Raw genomic sequence first — 26,340 nt, 5'->3', positions numbered from 1 at the left:
AAGGCAGGTCTCCTGCTGTCCTAAGCACTAGATGAGGGAGGTTTTTTTTTGTTTTGTTTTTTTTCCCACTGCATGCATCCAATGAAGTGAGCTGTAGCTCATGAAAGCTTATGCTCAAATAAATTTGTTAGTCTCTAAAGTGCCACAAGTCCTCCTTTTCTGTTTTCAAACTGTTGCTCATGACTTCTGGAGATGGGGGTGTGTCACAAGAGGTAATCAGAGGGATGGCAAGGTCTTGATAAAATTATTATAATCAAAAGAAAAGAAAAACTTGCTTCCTTGCTCCCCACATATCTTTACTTTTTCAGGTCAAGTATTCTCTGTCAACTTCTTGAAACACACAGTAAATTGTAAAAACATTAACTTTGAGAGGTACGTTGTCAACTTGAAAAGGATGAGACACACACACACTGGTTCAGACCTACACTGCAGGCCCAGTTCTGCCACTTATACTTCTGCTGTTACTTCACTCCAAGAGCGGTCTTAATGAGTTCAGCTGGACTACTTGTGGGCTAAGGAACTAATTAAAGGCTTGATTCCATACTCATTGGCATAACACTCATGGTCTTTAATGGTGCAAGATCAAGCCTGTAGTGAATAAGGGCGGCAGAATCGGGCCCCCTGTGTTCACAGATCGATAGCATTCCTAATATTCATGCATATTTTGGCTGTTTTCAGTCTGGACATTTTTCATCAGCTTAATTTATGGTTGACCTACGATTTTCTGATAGCTGGTATAGTTTCCTCAGTCTTGACACAAAAATACCATGTTTAATGGTAGATTTAAGAACAGTGTTCTAACGCCTGAAATATAGGTTACTAATGGGCAGAAATCAAAACCTATTATTCAAATGCCTAGTTCAACTGGTTAATTATTGAAGTTCTTGGTAGAACTAGTTGACTGCTCTAGGGCAGGGGAATAGCTATCTTTTATCTGCAGCCAGCTAGGCACAGTTTCTTTTGTGAGATACAACAAGGTCAAACATCTGAAGTACTGCAGGAGTTGGAGAGAGAAGTTCAAAGTTCCTTTGTTGGAAAGCTCTTATCTCCAAAAAGAGCCCTGTGCAAATCATGAAGCTGAGTTAATTGTTTTGTGGGTAGAAGGTGGTGATTTCCACCAATTGTTGCAGATGAAGAAAACGCTCATTAAAAATGAAAGTACTATTTTTAAATTAAGATTTTAGCTCTTAAAAAAAACCTGATTAGATTTCAAACTGAGGTCTCTTAAAACACATTTCACAAACAAGAAATACCCTAGTCTTACTTTGTAATATATGGGGAGAGAGAGAGAGAGAGAGAGAGAGAGCGAGCATGCACACACGCTTGTGAATATTATTGGATTGAGAGCCCTGGAGACTAAAGCCCTCTATATTCCAAAACAGATACAGCAGAGATGAGAACACTAGTTTAAGAGTCCCTAACAGTATGCCTCTAATCTGACCTGGAGACTATCACACATTCTAAGTCTTCAATTTCACTTAGAATACTGCCTAAGCAACTGGGACACCCATGCCCCTGCATTATGTCCAAAAGGCATTTCCCCACCACTACTATTGCAGTATCAGTCTTTAGGGTAAGTTGATAGTGGAAATGCAAAAATATACTGATTTATCTACCCAAGTACTTATGTGACCCCTATTACTTCAATACCTGAGTGTGCCTCAAAATATTAAATACAGGGATTTTGTGTGGATCAATGTGAGGTAGGAGAAGAGCTGTTACTCCTGTTTTTACAGATGAGGAATGAGGCACAGTGAGGCTAAGGGACTTGCCAAAGGTCACCCAGGAAGTCTATGGCAGAGCAGCGAATTGAAGCCAGGTCTCCCAAGTCCTAGGTTAGTTCCCCCTGGACCATCCTGCCTCTAACTCAAAGCTGTACCAATATAACCCTAAAGTGCCATTTCAACATCTCTTACGGCAGATGTAGACTTAAAAAAAGTCTGTAAGGGATTATTATAACCAACTGCAGAACACAGGCCACGTTTGATGGTAGTTAATCAAATGCACAGTGGATTCAACTGATATATATATTTCCTGTGTTTTATTTGGACTTCTAAACATGTTTTTGATCTAGAATGGGAACTTTCATGATAGAGTAAAGTTAAATGAGAACATTTTTCTAATAACCTGATATATTTAATAAAATTTGACACAATTAAATATTCATGATGAAAAGAATATTTCTACAACAAAGAAACGTCCTGGCCATTTGTTTTCTGAATTCACTCTGTGTGTATTCCATGTAATTATATATTATGTCATAAACTCAGCACTATAACTTCACTTCATTAACTAGGGAGTGATGGGAAGTAACTAGGGAATAACTAATGGGTTAAAGAAGATTGTGAGTACAAATAGACACAAAAATCTAATATAGATGCTGGGGAACACTTATTTTTGATGGTGCAGACACTGTTGCATGGTCGGGATAGAATTAACATAACCCTTATTACATAAACTAATGGCTAACATGGCTGCATTGACACATCACTCCTTTCTGAAGGTAATCAATCCTGAAACATGTACTGTATTTATTTGTGACTATAATGTTTGAAAAAAAGCACCAATCTTCAGGACATGTAGGTTTTATAGCACTGGTTTTACACTAGATTACAGAACACAGAATATAGAACTCTACATGTCAGTGACAATACAGGGTAAAATCATCAAAAGCATTTGACTTAGGAGCGTTAGGATAAGTCTACACTGCAGGCACGGAGTCTCAGAGTCGGGGCCAGCTGACTCAGGCTTGTAGGGCTTGAGCTGCAAGGCTAAAAATTGTGATGTAGATGTTCTGGTCTGGGCTCAGAACTCAGGCTCCAGAACTGGCTGGAAGGTCTACTCTGCAATTTTTAGCTCCACAGTCCAAGTCCCGCAAGCCTGAGTCAATTGACCCAGGCTCAGACTAGGAGCCACGGGATTTTCACTGCAGTGTAGAAATGCCTGAAATGCCACTGATTGCCAATGATATTTAGGCTGTACGCACCTAAGTCACCTTTGAAAATGGCATTCAGAGCCTGAGTCTTTTAGGTGCTTATCTATGATCTCGAGTGTAACACAGGAATATCACAGATGCCCTCTCCGTATGCTACTGGCCAGAAGATTGTGCCCCATCCTATCACACACAATCCATGGTGATCTGTTCATTCGTGGGCTCTAGGCTTGATTTCTACAACTTGTATGTGGGAATGAAGTCACACCCCCTGAAAAATCTCTGACTGGTATAAAAAGGAGCAGCCTGTCTGCTTAGCAACGAAGGTTGCGGTCAGCACATCACCCAGTCCTCAGAGTACAGTTCAACATCTTAGTGTTCAAAGCCCTTCACACAATTGGCGCAAGCTAACCAAGTTCACCTCTCCCTCCTTGACTATATATCCCATGTCACGTTCATTCCACTAGAGAAAGCGAATGGTCAACCAATTTAGAGAAGCTCATGAGTCCAGGAGACAAGACCTTTCACAGGAACTGAACCCAGACTATGGAAAGGACTCCTACAAGAGATGAGAATAACCAGAGGACTCATCAAATTCAGAAATAAATGCAAAACTCATTTGCAATTTAGCTCTCCCCCAATAAATTCTTTTCTCTCTCTCACACACACACACTCTCTCTCTCCTATGCGCAGACATACAACACCCTGCCTGCACCATGAGTCAAGGTACTTCTGCTAAAGATGACAGAGAGGGGGATTGTTGTTATGACAGATGCGAGTCCTTGGAAGTATGGAAACTCCAAAAGACTATTATACTGAGACGTTCTAGGTACGTATGTTATATGTATCTTCATGAGTCACGGATTGTACTCCACCTCCATGGATGAGTTACAGGCCTTCCTGCAGGAACTAAAATAAGTAGGGGGTAATTACTGCAAATCCCAGGATTAGTAAACAGCTCTGGAAAAGTATTATCCCCTGGGGAAATTGTGTATAATGTTTCAGACTGGGGTCAAGAGACACAGCAGATAAAGAATTGACTTTTTTATAAAATGGGGAGGCTGAACTGTCTCCTGGACCCTCGAATTGACATGAGACTGTAACCAAGAGGGGAAACCTTGCTGGAAAAGTTCGAAGGACTGGAAATCTGCCAGGGTCTCTGTGTGGAAGATGGATGGCACCCAATAAGTGTAGCACGCCTGTGTAATGCTTTTGTCCTAAATAAATGTACTGTGTTTTGTAAAAGCTGGCTGGTCACTGGTAATGCTGTCAGAGCCCATGGGAGACAGAGCAGCAAACACTGGATGAGATAAACACAGCGAACTGCAGGGAGACTTCAAGCCTAAATTCCTGGTCTAAAGAGAGAGGTATATATCCATAAAAAGATGAGGGATGAAGACCAGAGAACTAAAGGGGCAACCACAGAGGGGGCAAAAGGTAGTTTACTCTGGAACTGTGACAACTATTAGGAGATGCTCGAATACTATGTTGATGGTGGGAGCCATGTAAATGCCTCGGTAGCTAATAGAAAATCACTTTAAGAATATAGAAAACTATTTTTAATCTGGTTTGAACATTTAATAAACTTAAAATTTTCTAACTTCAGAAAACATATACCCATAACACATTTGCAACAAATAAGGCATTACACACTTTCAGTCTGCTTTCAAATATAAAATGTGTTAACCAATAAACAATACATTTATTTGCAATTAACATTCATTTATCACAAGTAGAAAACAATACTTATTGTTTGGTTGATGAAGTGGGGAAAAACATACACAGTACACAGTTCAAATACAAAAATACCCCATACATTTGTTAGTCTGCTTGGTTTGAACATCTTCAGAGTGAATCATTTTCCTAAACATGATGATGGTGGGAACAACTGATATAGAAATCTGACATTCCACTACTATCAGTCAGTATAAAAAAACCTAGAATATGTAAAGAGAAAACGAACATTTTTAAAACAGTACAAATTCCACAAATGGGTTTCAGGTAAGGACATTTTGGGCACCTTGAAACCTTAAACAGAAGCCATACAAAAATCAGAGGGGAATAAAACAGCTTTGTAAAGAAAACATTGGATTTCTGATGTGTTTATTTGGAAATCTCTTCTATACCGTCACCAAACTGCTGCCCAAAATTTCTCCAAGTACTTGTGAAGGTTAGTCATAGTACATTGCTAGGGAAAAAAAAATAGTGAACATCTAGAACTGGGCAATATCCAAATAACCAAATAAACTGTGGCTTCCCAAATCATTTTTTCATATTTGATCTATGAAAATATATCAAGGAAACAACATTTTAAAAGTGGCAAAGAGTCCTGTGGCACCTTATAGACTAACAAGATGTATTGGAGCAGAAGCTTTGGTGGGTGAATACGCATCTGAAGAAGTGGGTATTCACCCACCAAAGCTTATGCTCCAATATGTCTGTTAGTCTATAAGGTGCCACAGGACTCTTTGCCGCTTTCACAGATCCAGACTAACACGGCTACCCCTCTGAAACTTAATGTTTTAAAAGTGTCTAAGCCTCAAATGCTGTGTGATTTGACAAAGGACAGAAAACAGGAGCATTCTCTGAAGTGTTAGTTACAAAACTATTTTAAAATTCCATTCCAGCATAAACGGCATGGGTGGAACTGTACATCCAGATCCTGGCTGTTGTCCCAGCATTGTAAAAGGCCCAGAAAACTCCCACTAACTAGGCAGCGAAGAGAAAACCTGGGCATAGCCAACTCTATGCCACCCATTCTCTATCCAATGTTATGGATGTGGCTAGTGCACTGGCAATTCCTGGCTGAAGTAATGGTTCCCATATTGTCTTAGTCTCATATTTTTTCTAGTCTTTATTAGTATATGGTCTATGCCACAACGTGGTCCAAATGATTTTGTTTAAGTAATGTGAGTTTATGTATCATCATATGGGAAGTATAGGACACAGGATGTAAAATAACCGTCAATATTAGATCTACCTGAGTTAAATCCAATTGTATTACTCACAAGGGGCAGAATGAAGCTGAGGCAAGATTGGTTGAGGCAATGAGTTTGAATTCACGTAAATAAAACTAATGCTTTACACATATTTATTCTGTATTTGATTTAGATACCAACTTATAAACATCTAAATGTTGGGTAGGTTCATTTTCACAAGTGACATTATTTTGTATCTGAGCATAATTTAGGCTCAAGGAATAAAAGACAAACATGTCATGTAATTTCATATGAAACTGTAAAAATTGCTTAAACAATGTTTTATTTGTTAATGGACATTTTTTGCCATCCACAAGCTGGGTCCTGTGAGGTGTTCAGAAAACTGATGAGATGTTTGGAGTGTGAGTACCGGTACATTTTTTGTTTAATGTAAATAGCAAAACTGAAACACTATAGCTGCCATGTGACAGCCCTCTGCCAAGAACACTGTTACGTACAGTAGTATTCTCCCATGCTCCCCTCTCTGCTCAAAACAATACGTGAGGACCCTCATTTGGAGAGCTGCAAGTTCTAAAGACAGTCTTTCTGAGCCCTCTCAAAAAGAAGAAAAAGTTTTTAATGGACCAAAATTTCCCTAAATGAGACTGATTTTAAATCTGTATTTTTGTTTCCAGCCATGTTATGCAGTTCATTCAGCTATTATAGTGTATAAACATCCCTATGGGTGATTTATGGGAGGAGAACAAGTTATAATTTTAGAATTCCAAAGAAAGCCAGTCATTTCATACACATGTGAGATTACAGATTTAAGTTACCTGTAAACGAGTGTGTGCATGTGCTCACATACACACAAACACAGAATAAACATCAGCATTGCAAAATACTATTGCTTGGGTGAATATATTTGACAGTGAGTGAAACATAATTAGTTGTTTCATTATTATTTAAAAAGATAAGTAGATTTTGTGCCTGAGCTGGTAAATTTTAATGATCTTTTTGCAAGGCTGATATACAAATTTTCCTACAGAAACCCATCTCCGTTAACTCAAAAGAAAGTGCACCAGTTTTATATTCTAACTTGCTGTAGAGCATTTAAGACTTTGCAATTAAGAAATTACCAGTATTCATACATGAAATAACAAAGAATGATATCAGAATATACTACAGAGATGATTCATTGATATAAAAATGTGATACTCCATATTAAAAAAACAAAAATACACTAAACCCGAATTTCAGTAATGATCAGTTACAAGTATACAGTTATGCCAGTTTTCAATTAAGAGCTACCTACAATGTTTCTGACCATTAGACAGCACTTCTTCCATCTGATACAGATTTCTACACAGAAAAACAGAAGTTATTAGTGGTACCCAGCCAAAATCCAACTTCTTTTTCTTTTACACTCCTCAGTTCAATATATCCTGTAAATATATTGCTGCAATCTATTTTAGAGGAGCAACTGCCTTCTAATCAGTCCACTGAAATAAAGAGAAAACACACAAAGATTTCACTTTCATTTTAGCTTTTTATGTCAGTGAAACATTAAAGGAAGAATCAACGTTAAATTCCTTTGTACAATACAAATTACCTAAAAGTTTACAAAAAACCCACACAACCGTCAGTTATCCCAGTCCGTATTCTTTGAACTGCATTCTTTCCCAGGAAACAAACAAAACACAAAAAACAAAAATCCAATAATGAGAGCACCTTGTACGGTCAAAATAGCACTTTTCCTTTATAGTAATTTACTTGCTGGGAGAGAAGTACATGACAATGAGGCTGAACCAATCTGAGCAGCTATTTGTTTAGGGGTTTGTTCAAGCCGGGTACTACTGTAGTGCACAAATAGTCCCACTCTATCTTAGCTTTTAAGCAAGGTCCCCATTGATCTCTGTATCAATGGCTGTAGGCCCTACTTCAAAGCACGTAAACTCATACTTAAATCCATCCCTATTCAGCAAAACTTAGACTTCAGTGAAATTAAGTATGTACAAAGTTAAGTACACGTTTAAGTCCTTTGCTAAACAGAGATCAGCTTGAGCATGCACTTAAGTGCTTTGTTGAACTGGGGATTTAAAAGGTGATGGCACAATCTGACCCACTGAAATTAATGGGCCTTTTTACAGAATACCGTATTACTTCATGTGAGTTAGGACTTGTCTACTTGCCACGGCAAAGCACTCCAGAGGGCTGTGATTTGTAAAGCGCACTAACAGGTTGCCCTCTCCCAGCCCCACGTAAACCCTGCAGGAGCACTCTAAAAGGTCTCAACAAGACTAAGTTAACGTGAGCTTGATACCCCTTGGAGAGCACCATTAGGGTCTACATGGGACAATAAGACTGCAACATGTTAGAGCACTTCACAAATCACACCCTTTGCCACGCTGTACAGACAAGCCCAAAGGGTGGCAAAATTGATCCTTTCAGAAACACTAACCACAACAAAATTAACTGAATTATTTTCTTTTAAATCAAATGTAAAGGGGACACATTAGATGACCAATTAATTTCAGAGCAGTGGGACTCAATTCAGCAGCATATTAGCAGAACAGTTATAGTAGACTTGCAGCTAGTTACTGGAGAACACCTTTTCTCTCTCTCTCCTTTTTACACACCCTCAGACAAGTACTGTGCCTGCACAGATTGTCACACAAATATCTGCAGTGAGGACAAATATTAACGTACAAAATATTATATTTAAAACTTTACCCAAAGAATATTTTTGAAACTGCCATAATGGCATTAACGATTATATATGAGAAGATTACTGCAACTCTAATACATACAAAGTGATCATCTGATTTTAAACTACTGAAGACAGTTCCATTAAATAACAAATTTGATCAGTTCTACTGAGTTAGGGTCAGTGCCAAACAACATGTGTCAGAAGACAGACCAGAGAAAAATGAAAGAGGTAAATTCAAAATATTTGTATCTAAGACATGTCAAGCAAACTAACAAAAAAACAAGTAAATGAACATGTTCTTTCGACCTGTGCATTACTGCTCACATTATCTAAGGAGAAAACATTTTTCACAGCACTCCATTTGTATTCTCCTAAATGTGCGGCTATAGCGAGAAAACAGAGTAACACACCAATGGTCAAATACAGGATACCGCAGTTATCAGGGCATGCATGCAGCACTGGGAATAGGACTCAATCTTCAGTTAAAATTACAGAGGCTTCTATCACTTGGCCCCTGTACATTTTGGAAGACAAAGCCACATGCCAACATAGTTCACTTTAGAGATCACCATATTCTTTTTTCTCTCAGCTATGACCCAAGACCAAGCTCAATTAAACATCTTTGATTAAAATGAATACTGATAAAGGAAAGTAACTCTTTTAGGAAGAGACAAACACCAATGAGGTACTGTATATCAATCCTACTGCATACATGGCTACAGAGGATGTACATTCAGAAACAAGTATAACATTTAACTTTCTGAATCACAAACACACACACACACACACACACAACCTTACCACTCACTTTTGAATAATTCTGCATAGTATTATTTCAGCAATCACGATTCTTATTGGGACACCAGAACTTCAAATTATTTTCAAGATATTGCTGATGCACAAAATAGTATCTTCAAAAATATTCTCAGTGGTGCACAACATTACACACTTAATATTTTAAGGAACATAGACAACATATGGGTAGGTTTTGTCATTCTTCCACATACCCATTTATCAACTGACATTGGCATCACTGAAATTGACATTTCATCTACTTTGGGAGGACAACATGCTTCCAGTCTTAAGAGCCAGCTGGAAGAGAAGGGTACTAAAGCATAGGATGACTCATTCCTCACGAACACATGGCAATAATTTACCTGGCCTTGCATCAATATAAAAAGTGAGCCCAGACTTCAGTTTTTCAGGTTCCAAATTGGTACACCACCTAATTTAAAAAAACCCAACAACCCAAATCTGCTCTGGTTGAGCAGAGCCAATGCAGAGCATCTCATATTTATTCAAATTATAAAACATAGCTCAAGTAGGTTTTCCCCCCGCAGTATACAAGATTTCAATGTCACATATATTCCTTCATTTTGGAATCTAAATTCACCAAGCCTGAGTCTTTTCCTTGTAAAATTGTTTCAGTGTAATTTCTCCAAAATGATCACAGTGCTTTGAAAACAATATTAAAAGAGAACAGTTCTTATTCTTTCAACTTTTCCATTAATTATCTGCACAAGATTTTGCAGAGTTAAATGAACATACAACTCCAATCACCAATCTTTCTTCCAATGGAATCTTAAGGAATTTATTCCTATCTCAGACAGAGCAAGTTTTACAAGGCAATGGATTTCATTCCTGTGTGCGTACTTGGAGAATTCATGGAAGTAATCAGATGCAGAAATGTATCCAATGTACTATCGGGCTGTCACCATCCAAAGTCCCAGTGCCACGTTGGCAGCCAAAAGTGCACTGCCAGCAAGCAAGATTAAAAAGCCAACAAGCTCTCTGTTTTGTTTCTCTACAATCAGTGAAGCAAGAGTGGCTTCCAGGAAAGAGTTCAATATCCATTGACCATCCAGTGCAAAGCAGGGTACTGCATTGATAACTGCCAAGGCTCCTGACAGTGAAATTAGATATCTGGTTGAGATTAGCTAAGGAACAAAACAGAAGAACATAGGACTGTAAGAATGGCAGATGCCAGGTGCTTCAGATGGAATGAACAGAACAAGACAATTATTATTCTCATCAGAGCTCTAAAAACTCACCATCAAGAGTTAAAAAAGAAAAAAGTGACCAGAATTATTCTTACAAACATCAGCAAGCAAGGAGTTTCATTCTGAGTTAGACATGTGCACAAACAATCAGTTTGGGGATGAGTCACACCTCATGTCCTAAAGATATGCTTCAGAACTGTGGTCCAGCTCCCAGAGTAGAAGCAGCTAGTTTAAAACTAGTAATGATATCCACCTGAAATCTTGCTGGATCAGCAAACTGCAAACAATTTGTTTTTTTGTTCTAAGAGAACACTTCAAAGGATACTTGCACATGGTCTCTATCACCACAGGCAGATCTATGCTCAGAAAGTTGTGTCGTGGTACAAAACTGCTGAGGCTCACTGAAACAAAAAGAAAATGAAAAAGCAATAAAGCAGCAAATGAAACCAAATGGCAATTCAACAGACATAGCACAATTAGTTTCAGATTAGCAGCGTAGCATGGCAAATCTGATTTTTATTTGTTTTCCACACTTCTTCCAGGATAAAGAACTGTCCCAAATACAGACTTTTAAAAAAAACGCATTGACACAATCACTTAATTATTTCTTAGTCAGATGCAGTCATAATGATAGTAGGAAAAATCAACACATCACATTACACAATTAGTACTTTATACTATGCATGTAACATCAAATCTAAAGCACATGATATGCTTTCAGACACATCACAAGTGAACATCTGTACTCCTAAAGAACATGTTGTATAGTTTAAGCCCCGATTTGAGTAACCTAATAATGACTATTACAGCAAGAAAGGCAGTTAAAGTTGTGTTAACGTTTCCATTCTAACCACTCCCCTTGTTTTTAGGTCAGGTCTGCATTAGAAATTTGTGCTAGTATCATCAGTAAGGGGTGCTGTTCTATATGAAACTTTTAGCAAAAATCTCTAGTGTACATGTACTTATATCTGCAAAAAATGTCCCTTAGTCAATTTTGCTTAGTTTATTTGGGGAATTGGCATAAACTATACTGGCAAAAGAACTCTTTAAGATGCCTCTCAACTAGGAGCGGGGTTACCAACAAAAGCTAGCCATTCCAGCCAACTTTTTCTTGAGCAGACTTGACCTTCGTCATTTACACCTTTCTCAAACTTTCACTTTTCATGTAAGGCAATGTAAGTCACCCGGGGTGCTAACGCGCGATGAGGAGTTCTCAGACATTAGGGAAGAGTCCAGATTCTGTAGATGGTCTCCATTGCCTTCAACATTTGGGTTTCTTCGAAATTGTGGAAGTTTTGTAAAAGAAGCATGATTGATTGACTGATTTAGTATTAGCTGGATTCCACTGAACCTCACTTTGAACCTTAACTCTATTTTAGCATATTTGAAAAGATTTTTCTGTGAGCGCACACACCAAAATTTTGAACTGAACTTGTGTATAAGCAAAGATGCCATGCTCCAACAGACCCCATGAAGCAAAAGCAAGCCCAGAGGAGAGAGGTGGGTGAGGTATGAGGTGTTAAACATAGGCAGGCTATAGGGATAGTAGGTGGTAGAGGGAGATGGGGAAGTTTTATTTACTGCAAAATTTGGAGTTTTGTATCTAAAAAATGTTATAACATGGAGAAAAGATGTCTGTTTCCTGCATTCACACCTCCTGTAGTCCCCTCTATGTCCTCTGCTTTTCATAGTTCTTCACCCTCTTCCATGCCTTCCCACCTCCTTGCCTTGTGCATGCACTCTGCCCTCTCTCTCCTGGTATACTCCCCACCATGCCTGACCCTGATCGCCCGCACTTTATCATCCATGCCATCTCTCCATTCCATGCCCCCCAGGCTCCTTAAACCTCTTCCATACCCCCATGGTTCTTTGTACTCCTTTATAGCCTATCACTGTCCTGCCCCTGCCCCTGCCCCCCCCCCCCCCCGAGAACCTCCTCCCACATTCTGAGACTGGGAAGCATAACTCATGCACCCACTCAATATGCCCCACAATCCTCAAGCACCAGACCATGCCCCACCCTTCCAGACTCCCACCCCTCACATTTCCCCTCAGTTGCCTAGCCCACAATTCATGATGATCTATCTTCAGCTCTACCCAACAGCTGCTGCAGTATATCCTAGAGCAGTGGTAGTCAACTGGCAGACCGCTGGTCAAATCTGAACCACAGGACGCTTTTGAATGGACCCCAAAATCTTTTAATGTACTTATTATCATTAGTATTATTTTTTATTAATTATTTTCTCTAGAGTCTGGACCCTGATTATACCTTGACCAAGAAATTTGGACCTTGACAAAAAATAGACTACCCCTGTCCTAGTGTTAGCAAATGCACCATATATATTATAAATGATAATGTTTATATGCAAAATTGCTCCTTACACATGAAATAACTCTTTATATTTTTAATCCTCCCATAACACCTTTCACAACATTAAAGTGCACCTCTTCTTCATGAGGCCAACAAAATAAGTTTGGGGTTTGCAGGCAAAATCACTTCAAACATATGAGCCCCCCCCAAAAAAAGGCAAATGCTCAAAAAGCAAACAATTAAAGTATCTAAAATACCATCACTTAAAAACTTATTTTCCAACTTTATCAAATATCCCCGAAAAAGTCCAACCAGGGCTGAGATGGGCTATGTGAGATTTAAGAGGGAATTGGTACTTTTAAGGACATTATAGTGGCTTACAAGAAGAAACTAGCCTCCCACTCAAAGGGAAAATCCAGGTTACAACTGGAAGCTCATTTCAACCTCAACTATGGAGTAAGTGCTGCTACTCCATACTTCAGGACTATCATGACAATGACATTAATGCATTTAGAAAACAGTGAAAAAAAATTACAAGACGTTTATCTAGAGCTGTATAAAAATAAACGGTAGAAATTTAAACAATGTTATTGGAGAAGGAGTAAGAGATAATTTATTCAGATTACTATAACACACACAAAAGGTGGAAGGGTTAAATACAAGGCTACTCCGAAAAATGACTATGTAAAAGTGTCACCTTCTTATTTAGCACATCTGCTCCCTGTGAGTATTAAGAGCCACATTGGCTTATTTTATTGACAAATGAGGGATGTTTTTAACCACTAATAATTCTTATTTGAAAATTTACACAGCTAAGAGTGAGATCCTCCTCCTGCATCATCACAAAATTGTTTACCAAGTTCCAATCAGTTACACCCATGCAACCCACAGAAGAGAATAGCTTGCTTTGGGCCCCGAACCTGCACCGTACAGTGCTTTGGGCAGACAGCTGCTCTTATGCACAGCCTCACTGAAGGCAATAGGGCTCCATGAAGGTGTAGCAGCCCATCTGCATGCTGTACAATACAGGATTTGGGTGCTGGCTTACATTATCTTGTTACTGGTGCTGATATGGTAGAGGGAAAGAACTCTATTTGACTCGGACCGTAAGCTGAGTTTGCAGTAATGGCTATTAAAGAAAAAAAGCATCTTTTTACTTGCAAACTAAGCTCATTTGAGAAGGGAATCATTGAAACACAGTAAATCATTCAACCTCAATTCTGTTTCATAAAGTAACTTTTCAGTTCACTTCAGCAGAACAACACTTTAAGGTCACAAGTGCAGCAGCAATTTAGTAATTTCCTGATCATTTCTTTTTTGAGTGCCTGACAATAAAAAGCCGTTTTTTGTTGGAAATCCTAGTCTAGTGGGAAATGTCCACTAAAATTCCATTACTCCATCAGAAATGTATTGAAAACACAACAGAACAATACCAGCTGCTTGAAGAATACCGACAGTGTTTTGTGTTTTTCAGTTAGAAAGCCAAGAAAGGGGGCTTAAAATAATTATCACACACAATTCTTAGAGCTCTGGTGCACACTGAATAAAATATCAGCAAACGCAAAATTAAATGTCAATGCCAAAGGCCCAAGTCTATGCTCCCCAGGTGGAAAAAGGACAAAAATAACAACATGACAAGACATTATATTCTGGACTTTCAGGATATACTGCAAACAATAAGGAGTAAAAAATAGAATACAATAAAAATCATATTTTAAAAGTACTCAGTAATATCTGCACCAAATAACCTCTCCTCCCAGCCACATTCCAGCAGAAAAGGATAAAGGCTGCCATATTTATGAAAGAATCATTGTTCATACAGGGCCTGATTTTGCCATTGTTACTCAAACTCAGCAGCCCTGATTCAGGAAAGCACTTGAGCTCATGCTTTAGACTACCCTTAGTTAGGAAACCACTTTAACACGTGCTTCAATTCCTTCCTGAATAAGAACACTCTTCTAAAAGGGGTCTTCATAAGGACTGTTTCAATGGGACCTCTCAGAGGGGCTAGATAGTGACTTTAGGCACAGCCCTGCCAAGGGGCAGTGCACACTGTACCACCCAAGATAGTCCTGTGACTGAGAATCTGACGCAAACCTTGGAGGCACAATTCCTCCCCAGCTTTCTCCTTGCTCCTGGAGAGGGGGCATAACTTACCACTTGTCTAAACCAGTCTCAAATCACTACCTACCGCATACTGGATCGGCTACTCTGGCCAGTGAGTGGGCGCTGGAGCAAAGGCACTGCCCATTCTCCACTCACCGTAGCAGGTAACAAACTTGCTCCCATGTGCCTGGACCCACAACCTGAATAGCCTGCATAGGAGTGAGTCAGAATCTAGCCCAGAGTAAGGAAGTACTTAACATGAGTAAAGGTGGCAGAATTTGGCCCATGTTGTTTACAGACTGATTAGGGTTGATAACATAGGGCTAGGTTTGGATCCTCTTTTCTCGTGATGAGTAGTAACTTAACGTATTAGGTTTCAGAGTAGTAGCCATGTTAGTCTGTATCACCAAAAAGAATGAGGAGTACTTGTGGCACCTTAGAGACTAACACATTTATTTGGTTATAAGCTTTCGTGGGCTAAAACCCACTTCATCAGATGCATGCAATGGAAAATACAGTAGGAAGATAGAACACTTCAACCTCCGTGATCACTCAGTTACAGACCTAAAGTCGAAATACTCCAACAATAATAAAAAAACTTCAAAAACAGACTCCAACAAGAAACTGCAGAATTGGAATTAATTTGCAAACTGGACACCATTACATTAGGCTTGAATAAAGACTGGGAGTGGATGGGTCATTATACAAAGTAAAAACTATTTCGCCATCCTAATATTTCCCCTTCTTGTCAACTGTTGGGACTGGGCCACCCTGATTATCACTACAAAAGTTTTTTTTCTCCTGCTGATAAAAGCCCACCTTAATTGATTAGTCTCGTTAGAGTTGGTGTGGCAACCCCTATTTTTTCATGTTCTCTGTGTATATAGATCTTCCTACTGTATTTTCCACTGCATGCATCTGATGAAGTGGGTTTTAGCCCACGAAAGCTTATGCCCAAATAAATTTGTTAGTCTGTAAAGTGCCACAAGTCCTCCTCATTCTTTAATCTATTAGTTGTCTCATTTACTTTAATAGGACTTCTCGTTAAGTAAAAAACTACTCAACATGCGTAAGTGTGGCAAAACCAAGCCCTTATATATTTACAAGGAAGACATCATGTGGACTTGGAGCAACATTTGTGTACTGGGCAGGGTTTAAAGGAGCAATTGTGTCTGTTCCAATCCAGGGGTTCCCTGAAGGCTTTTGAAGCGTGCTAGAGCCTTGTGCTGTTCACACATGGGACAATGCACAAATTGGACCTGTTAGGACAAGTGAGATCTGTTGAAGTGCCCCTTTCACACTTTTTTTGAATAAGCAGTCACCTAATATATTGTTTCTACTACAATTACACCTCTTTGCGTTGTGCACATTTCACTTTTATTCCTAATTACTCCAGCACCTCCACTGGCTGTAACTAGGAAAGGAACAATAGAATGGAGCTAGGAATGGATTCTGCACAAATAAAGCAAACTGGCAAGCCTTCCAATACCTTATTCAAGCAGCCTGCCAAAGCTAACCATGCCATAACCCTCTTCATTTAAATGCTCCCATAAATAATACAAACCTGTATACTGAAGATGCATTGGGTGTCCTACAAACAACATATCAACGTGGGGTGGATGTTTCACTCTGATTAGTCTCGTCTGATTTTCTAAAGAAGGTGTCACACACAAACTTGGAACAAAATCCTTCTGGCAATCCATGTTGGTTCGACAGACTTGGCTAGCCTCAATAGCTTTTCGTGCTGGCAGACAGGTATACTGCAAAGGACATTTTAAATAATTATCAAATTTAGATCACAAATATACTGTTCTGCATGTTTCTTTGTGAAACAGAAAAAGTTGATTTGATTTCCGTGATTTGCAGCTAGGATAGGAAGAATATTGTTCTGATCCTTTTTGTTTTAATGTATGTGTACATCCTCGCATGCCCTGCAGATCCCCTATACACTAACACAGAGGTGCGAACATATTCAGCCTGGCATTCTGCCATAAAGGCATAGGGGCATGTGTGTGCGCATATTAAAAGCAGGATTAGTATAAACATGTACATTAGCTGAAAATCTAAATATAGTAGGGACAGGATGGTTCAAGCAATTGGGAATGAGCAGAACCAGGGGAAATACATATCACCATACTACAGCATGGAGCTAAAGTCGGTCTATGGGGTTTTGGTTTTTATGGCCATGGTATCTGCGAATTAAAGCTTTTGTTAAAAGAAAAATCCTAAAATTGAACATGCCTGGCACTTCTGATGGCTAAGTTTTAGATCATTCTGACCTGAAGCAACCAATGCAATGTTGCATTCCTGAGTCTGCCTACCATACCCACTCCCTCTGCAGTTTGAGAGACCAGGATCTTCTCTCCCATTCACCACAGGACAGGGAGAGGGCAGTGGAACCCAGGAGGAAATGAAATCTTTTCTCCTCATCCCCTCCTAGAGGCTTATGGAGGCTTGCTTCTTGTTCCTCGGGGCAAGCTGGGGCACAGTTTATCCTCTCTGTCCCTGCTCAAGGAAGGGAGGCTGTCAGGGGGTTTCAGCCAACAGCCACACTGGCAGTACAGGGCCTGCACACATGGCTGTGTCTGTGTCTCTCCATTAACCGGAATCTAGTCTCCTCCCTATGCCAGTCTCTATCATGCTGGATGGGAGAAAGCATTCAGAAGTCCCCTGCTGTTGCTGTGTAGTTCTGCAAGTAGCAGCTTAAAAAACTGCTCAAGCAGCTGAGCAGCCATCTTAGTCCCCTTGCACATCAAAAGCCTGAAAAAGTGTTTCCCCTTAAACAGCAGCCATGCATCCAAGAACCTCAAAGTGTTATAAGTAAATGACTTATCTGAACCCAGTGCAGGTCAGGGGCTGTTAGGGCTGATGGCTATTTGGTGTTCAAGATGAAATGAACTAATCATTTATGTCCAATTTGTAGTGGACAAGTATCCCCACAAAAAATATCACTGGAACGGGAAGCTTCACATCAGAGGGATCAAATGGATTTGGGGAATAAACTCCACTCTGTTTCTTGAGGTGGTTACTCCAGGTCAGGACTGGGGAACACTGGCAGAGCGCTGCTGTTACCTGTGCTTTCCTGTGGATCCTGAAAGAACTGCTGAATTTGCTCCACCATTTTCAATGTGGCATCTTTCAAAACACTTACTTTTTCAATAGGGCTCCTATATTTTAATAGAGAGGAGTGTAAAATCTCCCAGCGGCACTTAACATTTCCCCATATTCTACAAGATGATTAAGTCAGAGGAAGAGGAGGGAAACGGGGGGTTTCAGCCAACAGCCACTGGCAGCACAGGTTGAAAGGAGCTGAACACTCTGGGCCTTGATCCAGCACAGCACTTGCTTAACTTTAGGCATATGTGCAGACCACCGACTTCAGCTGTTTAATGCTGAGCATCTATTCCAATGCTTTGCTGCTTCAGATCCTGAAGTTCTCTGACCTGGCAGCATTGAGCTCACGTTTAACAATTCCCCCATGCTCTCAAGAGCTGCTGTTGGTCTCTTGTTCACTTGTATTTACTCACAACTGTTGTGCCTTCAAAGTATAAAATGTGGCTGCATATAAGCAAAGTGAGAAAGAACGGTCCCCTGGCTAAAGGCATGTAGTCAGGAAGAATGGGATCTGATTCTACCTCTACCACACATTCCTTGTGTGATCTTAGGCAAGTGGTTCTCAATCCACAGCCCGCTTGTAGCCCAATCAGCACACAGCTGCAGCCCATGTGACATCCTGAGGGCCATACAAATTGTATATATATTGTGTGGATGTAGCCCATGTAACACACAGAAAGCTGCATATGTGGCCCACAATGGCAATTAGGAAAAGAACCACTGCATTAGGCAAATCACATAACCATACCATTCATACAGTCTCTCGGTTTCCTCAGCTGGAAAACAGGGATATGAAGGTTAGCCTACCTCTTAGGGATGTTGTGAAACTTAGCTAATTAATATTTGTCAAGTGCTTTGAGATGCTCAGATTGAAGGTGCTACACACGGCACTGTATAATTATGTACACATTTGTGATACCAAGCTGAACATCAGCTAAAGTAACTTACCAGGTGGCTGTCCAAGTTATTGCTGTATGAAAAGCAAACATCGGTGAGGCTGCTGTTACTACAACATTCAACAGTGCCATCAAGTCTTCTGTAGACTACAGAGGAACACAACCAACTAATTTTTAGACGATCACAGAATGACAGATTCATAATAAATCACAAAAATACATACGTCTCTGAATAAAATCAAATGATCATTTCTGTAGCCTGCTGAATTATAATGAATTATTTTAATTTAGAGATCCTGATCTGGATGTCAGCGATCGTTGTAAATGAGTTTCTTCATCCTAAGAACATCACCAGACTACAGCCATCTCTCCCACAGGCTGATCTTATCACCTTAATACACAGACTACTATAATTTATTGAATACTGTTACAAAATAGTTTGATCTGTTGCCAGCACCAATGGTGAGCAGAGGGATTCTGCTACCTGGCGTTGCATTCCCTTCACTGGCTCTGGGAATGATCCAACTTCAAAATATAATTTTTAAAACATTAAAAGCTTTTAATGGACTGGGGCCCTGACAGCTCTCTGAGGCTCCTGTTCAGCTAAAAATGTGTTTTTAAATGGATTAGTTAAACTAGTGCAAAATCCTGTGCGGACAATCATAATTTGATTTCAAATGGACTTAGTGATGCAAACTAAATGGATACCAACCAGTTTTAAACCAACGCAACAGTGCCCATGTAGAGGGTTGCACCAGTTTAACTAAAGTAGGTTTTTAAACCAGTGCAACTTCTATATGCAGACAAGGCTTGAGCTGCCTGCATCCTATATACCATTGTACTCTCTGAGGTCCAACAGCACAGAGTTTTGGAGCTTGGGGCTTGCAGGTGCAGAAGTGTACTATACATATTTTTTGGCTGTAGCCTTAGGGCTAGGCAATGACATATTTTTGATGTGTGGATGATCATGGAATTAGCTCCTTTAAAAAATACATTTTAAATTATTTTTATTTCAGATGGCTGTTGGCACACTGATTTCTTTATGGCTTTATATCTGTTTTAGTTGTTTATTCTGTATTTGTTTTACTGTAAAGTGCCTAGGGTCCATTTTCAATATAGACTCATTATAAATACAACGTATTAACAGAAAGGATGCTGAGATGTGAACTGTTGAGATTTTGACAAATGACAACTACTGCAGTTTGAATAACTGAGTTCATTTCATTTCAGAGGAATGACTATCATTGCTGGAGGCTCACCACTGAGAAATGCAGACAGACTCGTCTGATGGGGCGGTGGCAAGGACCACAGGCTTCTAACACAATACACCACTGGTGTTGGATCATATTAAAGAAGTTCTGTATTAAAATCACAAATGAGTTTGATTCCCCAGAGTTTAAATTCCAGGGTATTACTAATTAAGAGGTCTCTTGGTTTTTGGTACTGTTTCTCTCCCTCTATGTGTGAAACTTGCAAGCTGCTAACTGTGTTAGTATATTCTAAGACAGAGTCTATTCTCAAAGCAATTCACAGAGAGAGACTCAAAGCAATACTCTAACAACAGAAACAGCACCCAGAGACTCCCCACCCTTTTGTTGTATTAACAATTGTGATTAAAATAGAGATAGAGGATGTATGTGGATGGATGCTTGGTGTGGATAATAACTGAATGATCAGGGAGGTGCCAGCCTAAGAATGCAGTGTCCCGTGTCCAGCGGCTGAAGAAGGCATCAAGTGGAAATAACCAGAGGACCCCCCCCCCCCCGCCCCGGTGGACAGACTGGAATCCACCCAACAGCCTCAAGAATGGGAGAACCAAAGAACAAGATAACATCTTGGAGCCGTCAGGAATGTGCTATCTGCTGATTGATTCAGCAACAGCATGATGAAGCAATTCCCATAGACTGGCATAGGAAGAAATTCCTATAAAAATAGACTCTAAAAAGTGAGAACTTTGGGGTCTGATTCTGCAAACCAACGTCCAGGAGCATCAGATGAGCATTTGACAAGGCCCTGCTCCCTCCTCATGTCCAGGCCACCTGGCCAGTGGCTTGGCATGAGCAACTCTAAGGCTGGTAACTATGATAACAACCTTGCAGAACCTGTGTGTGTGTGTGTATGTTTGTATGAATGAATGTGTGAATAAATATGAGATTGAATGGAATGTTATAGCTATAACTAACTGCTTACTATGATTCTTTCTGTATTCACAGTAAATGTGGTATTTTGCCTTTTTCCCTTTAATAAGATCCTGCTGGTTTTTATTTTATTGGTATAACACTGGGTTTAGAATCAACTCTGGTACTTAAGTCCAAATGGGAATAAGAGGGTTACAAAATATGCAGTTTTATTACCCTTGCCTCTGAAATTACACTCCTGTGGACCGCAGGGATCTTCTTGTATTTATCTTTGGTATGCTGGGATCTGGAAACATCTCAGCATTGCTTCTCCCTTACCTTCCCAATCCAGCTATGGGCATGTGGCAAGGCTGCCCTAACCTCCTTCGGAGAGTGACTCAAACTTAGTTTGTCTGAGTGCTTGGGATCTGACCCCGGCATCATTTGGAGATACCAGTTTCAGATTTACATAATAGGAAAAGAGATTAATAGATTATAAAGATAGAAGGAACCACTGGGACCAGAATTAGCATTCTGAATGTCACATGAAGAGCAGTACACATCAAAAACACATACACCCAAGCCTTTGAGCTGGCCTGGCACCCTGTTTACTTCCAAGTATAATGCAAAAGGTTGGGAACAATCTTTAAAGCTCAAATGGTCTAGAACCTGGTTACCCAAGAGACTGCCAATCTCTCTATACTGAGGTAGGGCAGTTAAGAACATCTGGAAGGTGACTGCTGTGCAGTCTTAAAGTTAAAACAAACTTCCCAAGGTTGGTGTGGGAGGATTTATTCAGCTGAGGACGCTCACCTTTGGAATTCAGTCCCCATCACAGTTTGCTTGAACCAAACCCTAAAAAGTTCCTGGGCATCATGCAAGACATGGTTTAATCTATGTTTAGTTTAGTTTAGTGTGATTGGTTTTAGTTTAGTTGGTGATCAGTGGTCACCAGCCGGTCGCGATCGACCGGTCGATCCTGGAGACTCTCCCAGTCGATCGTGATCTCGGCCGCTAAAAGCCTGGTGGTATAGCAGGGCTGCCGCTAAGGCAGGATCCCTAGCCTGCCCCAGCCCCACGCTGCTCCCAGAAGCGGCCAGCATGGCCCCGCAGCAGGGGGTAGAGGGGGGATGGGAGCGGCGTGGGGTTGGGGCAGGCAGGGAGCCTGCCTTAGCCTTGCTGCACCGCCAACTGGGAGCCACCCGAGGTAAGTGGCGCCCAGCGGGACCCTGTATCCCAACCCCCAGCCGTGAGCTCCCTCCTGGAGCCTGCATCCCATACCCCCTCCTGCAACCCGAATCCCTGCCCCAGCGCTGACCTCCCCCTCCCCCAGTGCCAGCACCCCTTACCTGCTCCGGCACCCAAACTCCCTCCCAGAGCTTGCACTCTGCACCCCCTCCTGCACCCGAAACCACTGCCCAGTCTCAGCCCACAGCCCCGTACCACACTCTGAACCCCGGAGCCCGCACTCCCTCCCGAACCCCAACACCCTACCCCAGCCTGGTGAAAGTGAGTGAGGGGGAGGAAGAGTAAGCGATGGAGAGAGGGAGGAGAGAGTTGGGCAGCGCTTTGAGGAAGGGGCAGGGTGGATCCTGGGCTGCACTTCCATTCAAAAAGTTATCTTGTGTGGAAAAAGGTTGGAGACCACTGCTCTAGATGGAACACCCAGAATCAAGAAATAGAAATAATTCACAGTTCGCAGAGATTTTGATAAATAAACAAACAAACAAAACCAACCTAATCATAGTGGGATGATCTGCAACAGCACTCATAATAAAGAGCACTGTTACCTTACACCCCACACACCTTCACAGAATTCATGTTTTCCTACCAAATCAGTCAAAGCAATAAGCCAACCTGCAAAAGGTCCCTGAGATGAACACTGTAGCTGGATTATTACAGGCAACACTTGTATATGCAATTTTACAAAGAGGAATGAAAGCTCATTCGTCATGCCATAAACTAAAATGACCAGAAGTTAAGAGAAATTAATTCTTCTTCCACCTCCTCAAATACAGTATTTTACAAAAAGGAATTGCATATTGGTCAATGCCAAAGACAGGATACCAGACTTGATGAACCAAAAATCTGACCCATTAACAAATCCTAAATCAAACTTCATCTTTAAGGAAACTGTAACAGACAATACTTATAAGGAGTATACAAATAATCATACCCCTGGCTGGGAAGCTTAACTGCTGTAGGGTTGCTGCATTTATGCAGTACCCAATTTGGGTCTTCTGTGAGATCTCTCCTAGGCAGGAATTCCAGTCTTCCACACCACGAACTGAGCAGTCTTGCAGATGAGTTACAAGGTCCCCAACAAAAAGACCTCTGGGACCATTGGCAGGAGAATCCTGCAAAGGTAAAAGGAAGTCAGACACACTACCATTCTTAATAATGCTGGGATTAGTTTATAGTTCTTCTAAATGTCCAAGAGACACTTAAGCTAATAAACTATTTTTTTGAAGAAACAGAAAACCTCAGATTATTAGACCTAATTATTTTAATCTTAGGCAGGACATTAGGAAAACAAACTCCTCCACAAAGAGTGTCTCATTTCATATACAAGTAGACCTCAATTATCCAAATCTCTCAAGGGACATCTGAAATCCTCAGGCAATTAGTTTCATTCAAATGAATGTTTTGTTTGTTTTTAAAAAAACTAATTTTATATTCAAGAGACAGAAGCTAACACCTCAGAGTTTCAGACAAGCAAGGCTCACCTATACTTCTGGGGGAGTGAAGCCATAATGTTGGAGTACACCAGGGAATTCTCCCTTTCTCTTCCCACATAGGACCTCAGTTATGTCAGCTCCTTTTTTATCCCAGAAAGACTTCATGCCTGTCATCTTTACCTATCAATAATGCTCTGAGTAGCTGATTATTCAAGAGATATGAGGTACTCCCTTTCCAGAAGCTCAGCAAGCTGCCTCCATTGTGCTCCCAGGTCCTACTGACCCAGGGAGCAAAGGATCAACCTGACAGTCTTAACACTGTTCATAGAATATCAGGGTTGGAAGGGACCTCAGGAGGTCATCTAGTCCAACCCCCTGCTCAAAGCAGGACCAATCCCCAATTAAATCATCCCAGCCAGGGCTTTGTCAAGCCCGACCTTAAAAACTTCTAAGGAAGGAGATTCTACCACCTCCCTAGGTAACGCATTCCAGTGTTTCACCACCCTCCTAGTGAAAAAGTTTTTCCTAATATCCAACCTAAACCTCCCCCACTGCAACTTGAGACCATTACTCCTTGTCCTGTCCTCTTCTACCACTGAGAATAGTCTAGAACCATCCTCTCTGGAACCACCTCTCAGGTAGTTGAAAGCAGCTATCAAATCCCGCCTCATTCTTCTCTTCTGCAGACTAAACAATCCCAGTTCCCTCAGCCTCTCCTCATAAATCATGTGTTTCAGACCCCTAATCATTTTTGTTGCCCTTCGCTGGACTCTCTCCAATTTATCTACATCCTTCTTGTAGTGTGGGGCCCAAAACTGGACACAGTACTCCAGATGAGGCCTCACCAATGTCGAATAGAGGGGAACGATCACATCCCTCGATCTGCTCGCTATGCCCCTACTTATACATCCCAAAATGCCATTAGCCTTCTTGGCAACAAGGGCACACTGATGACTCATATCCAGCTTCTCGTCCACTGTCACCCCTAGGTCCTTTTCCGCAGAACTGCTGCCTAGCCATTCGGTCCCTAGTCTGTAGCTCTGCATTGGGTTCTTCCGTCCTAAGTGCAGGACCCTGCACTTATCCTTATTGAACCTCATCAGATTTCTTTTGGCCCAGTCCTCCAATTTGTCTAGGTCCCTTTGTATCCTATCCCTGCCCTCCAGCGTATCTACCACTCCTCCCAGTTTAGTATCATCCGCAAATTTGCTGAGAGTGCAATCCACACCATCCTCCAGATCATTTATGAAGATACTGTTCTCGCATGTTATACTGGCACTGGGTCACTGAACCAGTGTCGTCGTTATTCTCTCTCATTAGCTGGGACGGACATCAGTTTAAATTAACAAAACTAAAGCTGGAAGTTCACTCTAGATTTTTACTAATATCATTGAAAAATCAGGACACTGTCAGCTAAACAGCGTGTGTTTCTCAAAGAACAGAGTCTGCTGGATCCTGTGAAGTATTGCAGGATTTTTTAAAAATGTTTTTCAGTTCACCTAGTGGCAGCCTACACTACTCAAAAACCCCGATCCTGCCACTGGATCCATACAGGTGGATCCTGGAACCATCACAAAACTTAACTGAAGTTCACTCTCATGTATGTGTTTGCAGGATTAAGACCCAAGCTTGGACTACATATGGCAGAAAGGGAGAGGAACAAAATCAACTGCCTGTTCTACATCAAGTGTGAATAAACCCAATCAAGGTCATGTGAGAATGCACAAAATTCTCCATCTTTTTTAAAAACTGCACTTGGTTTTTCTAGCATGTTAATCATCATAATCAGACTGTATTACATGCAAGATTGTCCTCTGACAGTGAAATATAATATAAAATTATCTGAGTACACAGAAAATTAAACAAATGGAAAAATTTCATTAATTAAGTGTTAAGGTTGTATAATCCAAACGTCTACTGATCTGACATCAGAAAGAAATGAAATATTCAGTTAAGGTAAATAGATAAAAATACATCTTTATTCATTAAATAAAATAAGTTTAAGATTAAAATAAAATGAATGCAAAACAGGCAAGTCAACCTGTAAAACTCACCATTACCATTTTTAATTAACTGACATATAATACTTCTTATTCATGTGCACTTTGTGTTGCTCTAAGTAAAAACACTAATAATTTGAAATGTTAATAAAATACACATAGTAAATTATATTAACTTGGTAGTTAAAGAACAGTCTTTACAGACCATTTCTTTTTGTTGTTTGAGTTATTAGGAGGAGGATAGGATGTCCAAAAGTGCCAAAAGGGACTTAGGCGCACAAGTCCAGGTGACAGTCACAGGGACTTGTGCTTCTAACGCACTTTGGATGCCCTATCCAAAATGTTTTGTGGTCCAGCATAGAAATGTTTTGTAAATGTTAGTTCTGTGCTCTAATGAAGTGTGTTTGTCTATACAATTTCTTTAGGCAATCTTAACTGAAACAAGATTTTTTTCAAATGCCGGAAGAAGAATTTTCATGCAGTGATCAAAGTGTTCATGCAGTGATCAAATTTTAGCCAATGAAATGTTTCAGGTCACATAGCATATAATTAATCATT

At 40.4% G+C, this 26,340-nt stretch overlaps 1 protein-coding gene across 1 annotated transcript in view; it reads right to left on the bottom strand.

Annotated features, from left to right (window-relative positions):
- Positions 1-7,379: 7,379 nt before the first annotated feature.
- MBTPS2 (membrane bound transcription factor peptidase, site 2) overlaps positions 7,380-26,340 on the bottom strand; it is a 45,530-nt gene continuing 26,569 nt past the window's right edge. The window contains exons 7-11 of the mRNA XM_073357292.1: positions 23,281-23,461; positions 19,040-19,134; positions 16,542-16,737; positions 10,886-10,961; positions 7,380-10,483 (exon numbers count right to left, since the gene is read on the bottom strand). Of these exons, the coding sequence (XP_073213393.1) occupies positions 10,261-10,483; positions 10,886-10,961; positions 16,542-16,737; positions 19,040-19,134; positions 23,281-23,461 (771 nt within the window). The 3' untranslated portion in view covers positions 7,380-10,260. The remainder of the gene's footprint in view (positions 10,484-10,885; positions 10,962-16,541; positions 16,738-19,039; positions 19,135-23,280; positions 23,462-26,340) is intronic.

Source organism: Lepidochelys kempii, chromosome 1, assembly GCF_965140265.1.
Source record: "Lepidochelys kempii isolate rLepKem1 chromosome 1, rLepKem1.hap2, whole genome shotgun sequence".
NCBI lineage: Eukaryota > Metazoa > Chordata > Testudines > Cheloniidae > Lepidochelys > Lepidochelys kempii.
Note: the sequence above shows the minus strand (reverse complement) of the source record. Positions and strands in the feature narration are given on the sequence as shown.